Source organism: Cryptotermes secundus, unplaced genomic scaffold (genome assembly GCF_002891405.2).
Source record: "Cryptotermes secundus unplaced genomic scaffold, Csec_1.0 scaffold172, whole genome shotgun sequence".
Taxonomy (NCBI): Eukaryota; Metazoa; Arthropoda; class Insecta; order Blattodea; family Kalotermitidae; genus Cryptotermes; species Cryptotermes secundus.
Genome location: NW_019721518.1, coordinates 766,646 through 774,688, shown reverse-complemented (window position 1 = coordinate 774,688; position 8,043 = coordinate 766,646). Strand labels below are relative to the sequence as shown.

General features: G+C 40.3%; 1 protein-coding gene across 1 annotated transcript in view; it reads left to right on the top strand.

Moving 5' to 3' along the window:
* Positions 1–2,049: 2,049 nt before the first annotated feature.
* Positions 2,050–8,043, top strand: part of LOC111875427 (zwei Ig domain protein zig-8) — a 209,710-nt gene continuing 203,716 nt past the window's right edge. Inside the window, exons 1-2 of the mRNA XM_023871671.2 lie at positions 2,050–2,260; positions 2,527–2,687. Coding sequence (XP_023727439.1) covers positions 2,050–2,260; positions 2,527–2,687 — 372 coding nt within the window. The remainder of the gene's footprint in view (positions 2,261–2,526; positions 2,688–8,043) is intronic.

Genomic DNA, 8,043 nt, shown 5'->3' with positions numbered 1-8,043 from the left:
AATCAAAGAACACGTGCGTATTGGGGCGGAGAAATAGTGCAGATTTGACAGAGACGCAAGGCCCCAGTAACACATCAACTTATCTTCCCTAATGCTTTTATTTAAAAAAATTGTCGTCAAATAAGATAAATCCAGTGATTTTCTGTAAATCGTTAGTTTAATAAGGGTCAGTATAGACAGATGTAGTCCAGTCAAAGTGCAAGTTGTCCATAAATGCCTGATTGTAACAGCAGTAAAGGCTAGTGGTTACTCTGTGTACCACCTACATTAATATGTACATATTCAGAGGCGGGACATAGGCTCCTATTCTAGAGATACTCATTTCGAAACACAGCAGGCCTATGCTGACTGAGGGTTTTCGTAGATTACCTCAGTCCCTCCAGGTATTTTAGCGTCCTGTGCTTTATTTTTTATTTGATATATGTATACAGACAGTCTGTTAGTGCAGCTGTCCATGCTGTTCGTGGCCACACCAATAGAATATACGTATTAGTGTACGAATTATAATCTTAAATTTCTTCACACTGAACGCACGTATACAATTTAACGAAACATGTTCCAAAAATAAAATAATGCCAAAATACGTACACATAGAAATATTTTCAAGCAACCTGGCAATGCGACAAGTACTTAATGAGTTCCGGATTAGATGAATCGATTTATTTGATATTCACTAGGCGGAACTACAATTAGTTGTAACACAGTCTTACTGTAACTATAACACTTCACAACTACGAACAATGACATCATACAAACTAACAGCTTCACTTCTGATTTCTTCGTCTTGTGTGTTCTGTTTGTCTTCTGTCTTCTGTTGTATTCTGTCCTCTTCTGTGTTCTGTCATATTTTGTTGGTGACTTCTCTTCCTGAGGTAAGTTCTGGTTGAACCGTAAGGAGATCACTTCCTTCAACCGTAGGTTTCTCGCTTCCCTAGCCGTTACTGTGCTTTGGCCGGTTCTTTTTCATGTGAACAGCCTTTATCTGTCCGTTGTAACAGAAACGTTTCCTTGTGAGTTGCCTAGAAAATATGTTTTCCGAGCTGTTGCCTAACTATACATGTTACATTACCAACAAACACAACCGCTACAAGAAGAACAGAAAATGCTGAAAAATTACGCTTAGAAAGAGAAATAAAATTTCTATACAAAAAGGAAAACAGCGAAATAAAGAACTCTTTTCATGCCCACATACTGAATACAAAAATAGAATATCATCGAATAATCAGTTACAAAAAAATGAAGGAAATATACATAGAACAAACAAAAGAATCTCTAAGAAACGTGAGCAGAACCCAAACAAAAACATGCACTGATCAGTGTGCCAACAGTGTAACAGTTTACGTACAACATACACACCTGACGATGGTCCTTGCGAGACCGAAACATATCATGTAATACTGGAGAAAAAATTTGGAATAAGCGTATTTAAACCAGGAATCTCAGGGGAAACTGAACTGAAGACTGTGTTTGTGTACATATATCTTGTTCTTTCCTCGGGCCTGAGGCCCACACTCCACATCCATATACGCGTACATGTAGAAGAGCAGGAAATATTACGATTTTTTGTGTCTTATGTTTATGGTCCCAGGAGACGAGAAGATATAGATTTCGAACACAATTTATGCCCATATTGTACCCAGAACCCGCATTATAATATTTATCCTTTATGTCTTTCAGTTAGGAGTCTGATAGCATAGTCGGTATAGTGACTGGGTACTGGCTGGAAGACCGAGAGGTCAGAGTTCGAGTCCAGCTTGGGTCAAGAATTTTCTCTTCTTAACGCCTTTCAGACCGGCAATGGAGCAACCCAATCTCTTATCTAATGAGTACCGGGGGATCTTTCTGCAGGGGTAAAGCGGCAGGAGCGTAAAGCTGACCACTCAGCTTCAACAAGTACCGAAGTCAAGAAAATGTGGATCTATACATGCGCCTTCACGACGTAGTGCTTAATTAGTTAAGCAGAGGGACAACTTTACCTTTGACCTTTTATGTCTCAGTTATATGTGTAGATTTCAAAATGCGTCGTTCATAAATATATATACTAAGAAAATGTCGAGTTCTATCTCCTGTCTAGGATTAGGCATTCTAGTTATATCTGTCTTGGAATTATTCTGTGACAATGAATCATTCAGGGGCGATGGAGGCAGAGAGGTAGAGGCAGGGGATGCGCTGGAATGGGGACATCTGCAGGAAAGCAGGAATCCAACAACTTCCATCCGAGGAACAGGAATTCTATCCAGCCACAGAGATATGCTGATAGGTAAACTTCCGAATAGTTGCGTAATATTTGAATTAGAATACACAACAAACATTAATCTGGCTTAGGAAGTTTGAAAACAATGCGGTCGGTGTAATTAATTATACTGGGACAGGACCTAAATTAATGCAAATTGTTGACCCCCAAACTTCCGTAGAAATTTTGTCGAATCATCCGATTTCCTGGCTATTTTCAAGTAGGGGTGAGTTTGCTGTGAGCTTTAACTACATGAAGAGTACGTGTGAATACAAGTGAACTTTGTTTGGCAGGCGTTATCGGCTCCCGGCGTTTCCGCACAGACTTCCTGCAGGAACTGCCCACTCCTGGAACGGGACCGCATTTCGACACCTCCATACCCAACAACCTCACCGGCCTGGTGGGCAAGACGGCCTACCTCAACTGTCGCGTGAAGAACCTGGGCAACAGAACGGTGAGTACCCAGATCCCGTCTGTCAACATTTCTTGTCTTGACATTGCAGTAAGTATGAACACCTCAGACCCGGAGGAACTGTCAGGTACACTTGTACCCGTAGCTTTGCAGTAGTAATGGTGCTGTAAGAGCATTCACGACCATAATTAATTAGGTCTTTCTTGTCTCCATTATTAAGGCCAGTTACTTCAGTTTCTTCTTTCAGCAAGAATTGTCCACCATTTTGGAAAGTCGCGGGATCGAATCCCGATGAGATGGATTTTTTCAATTGAACTAATCCTTCCAGCTGCATTATGGCTCTGGGATAGACTCAGTCTACAACAGAAATGAGTACCAGGAATATTTGAGCTGCCCCTCAGCTCTTTACCTTTCCTCCTATAAAGGGGAGGACGTCACTTCCGTCTCCAAGTTCTTACTGTTGCGTTCTTAATACCTCCCGAGATAGAGCGGGATGTCTAAAACCTACAAATAACAAAAGTTTAATATGACAAACACAATAAAATACAATATAATATAATTGAAATACATATTCAATATTGCGACCTTGAAACAGTTACGTCGCGTAATATTAGTCGAACACTCCCACTAAGGGGGTCGGAGCTATACACACAATGCCAGGCAAAAATGTAATAATAGCGCCCTGAAAACGCCAATTCGGCTGTTACTGCTCCCAAACATTCACGGGAAACACTCCAAACCGAATTTAGACTGGCCACGACCAAACTGAATTTGTTACCTGCCTTCCCCCTTAACTGGCGACGTTAGGGACAATAGTGGCACCCTAAGCCTAAGGAGGACAATAGTTGAATTACAAGTAGACGGTCCCGGGATTGTATCTCGCCGGAGGAGCGTCTCTCATGGTAAGAAACAATGCCTCAATTGGTCATGCCCTTAATTAAATAATTTTGGCCAGGGACGTACGGTTACAGCACTAACAACAGGCCGAATCCCCAGTGATGCAGAAACGTTACTTGTGACGTAGGTCGGTATGTTACTGGCAACAATTCCAGTGCCACCCCTCTGTCCCACGACAGAATGCAGTGAAGCTCAGGATTGCTCTGTATATACTACGTATACCTGCCGATTTAAGTGCGGTAACAGACATTGTTCCGGTCACGGTAGCCGAGCGGTCTAAGGCATGCACTGTCTTCGCTCGCTCGGAAGCCGGGATCTTGGGTTCGAATACCACTCAGGGCATGGATGTTTGTGTGCGTTTTTCTGTGTTTGTCTACAGGTAGAGGCCTTGCGACGAGCTGATCACCCGCCCAAGGAGTCCTACCGAATGTGTAAGATCTAGAAAAACCGAAGTGAACGGAGAAGTTCATGGAGGTAGGCCTAGGCCCACTGGGGCTGTAGTGTCAAGGGAAACAAAATGAGCTGCCGGAACATAAAGATGATCTTACCGTCATCTGTGAGCCGATTGTCTAGAAAATGTGAGAGCCTCGACGTCTCACAACCCTATGGGCCCCCACGGCCTGTTACAGGGATAGCTTTACTTTTAGCGTTTACCTTCTTACTGTATATACGTATATTCATATATAAAACTGAAGGTTATAATATAAAACAAGATTAAAATTGATTTTTATAACATATATAAATATATATAAATGACCGTTGTAGTTTTACACAAAAGAATTAACTATTTTTGTCATGGTATTTAATTTTACCACAGCTCAATAGTATATGTTTGTTTATTTGTATTCACCTGATTATGGCCGTTAACGGCCGAAACATGTAGTGAGGCATAGCAGGGTATTGACATTGGTACTCCTTAGTTGTTGTATTGTGACGGAAAAATAAAGTTATATATGGCAACACAACAGGATGCATGAAATGAAGATTACATCATGAATATTTAGCGACGGTTCCCAAGCAGATATCTGCCCTCTCATCTTCACATAGTTAGAGGGGAAGTTCCAGTGATAAATTAATATTAAGTCGTATAAGTTGAAGAGCTGTTTGTGTGTCGAATGTTGCTCACATTAAGCAGCGAAACAGGAATCCGTATATGAGAACAAAACTTGGCAGTGCCTCTAAGCTTATTTGCATTATTCATGAAAGCAGCTGATGTTGCCACCTGCGAATCGCTGTGTTCGCGCCTTGAAGTCTGTGGTGTAGAGAGGTGTTGTTGTTCTAGTAACATTTAAAGCGCATTTTAAAAATCTCTTCCGCTACTAGCTCACTTCCTGGTTCTAGTTGCTCAGCTCAGCCCAAGGAATATGCAAACAATGGGAAAAATATAAGACAGACGGGATAGCTGAGTCGATACAGCGACGGGCTACAGGCTGGACGACCCGTCTTCGATTCCCCACCGTGTAAAATTTGTCTCTTCTCCACAGCGTTCAGACCAATTCTGAGGTCCACTCAGCCTCCTATCCAATGAGTTCTCGGGTAAAGTGGAAAAGGCGTGAAGCTCACCACTCACCTCGAGCCAGTGCCTTCATATCTTGGTGCTTAATTAATTAACACAGGGACAACTTTGTATTTCCAAACTTACCATTCACTATTTAACATATAATTAAAAACTCATTCTTATAAATTAATATATAAAAATATGTAATTAATGGACTACTCGGTTTATAATAATGTTTGTTTCTGTGTCTGCCGACTTAACGGTTTCACTACATGATTTGGAAGGATGAGTGACGTTTCCATTTCGCTGCTCCTAACCGTAAACTTATCGTAACCTAATTTAAACTATAAAGTTTACAGGTCAAGCTGAACTGCGTATCGGCGTGGGCCACAAGTCGTCTTACACCATCGCCATCCTCACGTCAGTATCATCAAAACCACCATCACGAACATTTCACATGTCCGTGTTGGTGTTTTCCGCATTGCCTTAAAGTAAATTTAACGGTTCATTTGTTTTCAGCTTCAGACATAAGTTTCATCCTAAAGGGTTCTGACGTTGGTGGATGACACAAGGAATTACTGGGTTTTTGGAATTTTGTGATCATCCGGAATTCTAGGTAATAGAGAACACGACGTTTCGGAAACAGTTCCACTTTCCGAAACTCTATTACCTAGAATCCCGGACGATAAAAGAGTTAAAAAAATCCAATAATTCTTCAAATATTATCGGTTAGGCCACTGATTTTCATGAGCGTTCACTTGCCGAGATAAAAAGTGTTGTCGTGAAAAATAATTTTGACGTAGCGAGAAAGTAACTACAAGGTGGAATTATTAGAGTGTTATTGGTTTTATGGAAATTATTATGTCTACATTTAAACTCCACTCACCATTATACCACGTATATTTCTTTAGTGTAAAGGTAGAATTTGTACATGTGCTTGAGCAACACGCCATAAAAACTTATAGGCTAAAAAGCTGAAACTATACCGTGAATTTTTATAGCTTCCCTCCCATAAAATTCTGAATGTAATGTTAGAAAACATCATCTCTTTTCGCTTGTTCCGATGGTGATAAAATTGCGGTATAAATTTGAATCGCAGTAGAAAGTATGGTTATATTCTCTCTCTGTTACGTACACACTTTCACTTTCATCACATTGTTACTGTCTCTCTCATATTCCAACCGGATGTTACTGGCTGGAACTTATCCAAAATTTTACGACCTTTATCCGAAAGCAACCTGCTCTTTATCTGCGTCACTCTTTCTTCTCCGTTTTCCTTCTTCTTTTCTCTGTGTATTTATTTTCCCCTCTCATTCTTTCCTTCCTCTGTTGGCTAGGTTTGAAATAGCGTCCTGAAAGGGGGTACGGGTAACACTTAACATAAAAAAATACGTGTAATTGGGTTGACAGTTCTGTATTTTTTTTTCTGATTTGGAGAAGTAATTTTTGGAATCTGCTGCTTAACTTAACCAAAGCTTTCATTTTTACTTCCTATATACATTGTGCTTAGTTTTAAAGTAATTGCTTGTTTGTTTTTTTAATTCTGGAAGTTGGTCTTGTGTAGGTTTACAAATTTGTTGTATATTATAACTATCAACAGGGATGAGTGTCCACCTATTGAGAAAGTGTGAAATACAAGCTGTATGCGGAAACATTCATTGGCCGGCCTCTGCGACATTGCAATAGCTTCCAGGCTATTAGGCCCTCTGACCAGGACCTGTGAACTGTACATCAGCCACCGGTACCTTTGGTCTTTGTCTGTGTTCCTATCAGTGCCATTTTCCCTTCTCCATTACTTCGTCATTGTGGCCACTGGTCACGCGCTCTGCAGGAGAGCTTTCGCGATTCCGTACAGTCTGTTGGAACTAGAACTAGCACAAGAATACTGATATCCCCAGAGCAGTGGTTTACAAACTTTAACAGCTGCGTATGAAATCAATATATTCCAACGTCTATCTGACGTAATATTCCCCCCCCCACCTCAAAATTTCTTTTTGTGTATTCTTTCCACTGATTTCTCCTTCAACATCACAAAGCAGTTGAAGCTTTTTGATGTCATAAATAATTTATGTTCTTCACGAGCGCTCTCTTCCGGGTTGTAACGGTGTATAGTTGGGAGGTAGTCCAAAGTTTCGAAGGAGCTTATCGCTTCCATCTTCCAGGTAGAAGAGTAACCCAAGGAATTAACCAGAAGCAGGCAGCAAGCTGATCACATTAATGCAGTGGATGCATATTCCTAAATGAAATGAAGCTCTGCTTCTCAGTTACGTGGGTGAATCAGATTTCAAAAACAGCTTAAAAAATAACTGAAAAGAAAAAACTGGGATCACTACACCAACTTTATTAATTGCTTAAAAATAGTGAAAATAGTCGATTCATTATGCAGATAGTGTATTACACCCTGTGCGTAGGCTGAATTTTAATTTATACAGGCTTGTTCTACACGTATGTTATAGGAGTCTTTCACTTATTCTTTTTTATTTCCATAAAATTAGCAATCAGAAATACATCTGATTATATAAGTTAAATTGCTGTAGTATTCTTTGTGACGTGGAGAGGGCTTATCCAGAGATAAGTCCTTGTTAACCCTCTTTCAGTTCGGCTGGCCAATTCCTTTTCAGTCTTCGTTCATTGTGCGGTTCCAGTAACGGTTGCATTAGTGCGTTCTCATGTCCTTCTGTTTTGTTGTGGTATCTTGTGCTTCCCTCTATTGTGACTTCCTTTACTAGCGGCACTTTGAGGTCTTCATGGAGTGTTATATTGGAAACATACCGTGGGGCGTTAGTAATCAGACGTAGTATCTTTGACTGACGTCTTTGGATTATGGAAATATTGGTTTTGCTAGCACATCTCCATATTTCTACTCCATATACCCAAATTGGTTTTATTATTGTTTTGTAAAGTAAGAGTTTGTTGTCTAATGAGAGTTAGGAATTTCTTGCAATTAACCAGTGCATATCCTTGATTTTTAAATCAGTCTGTTTGCGTTTTTTAGTAATGTGT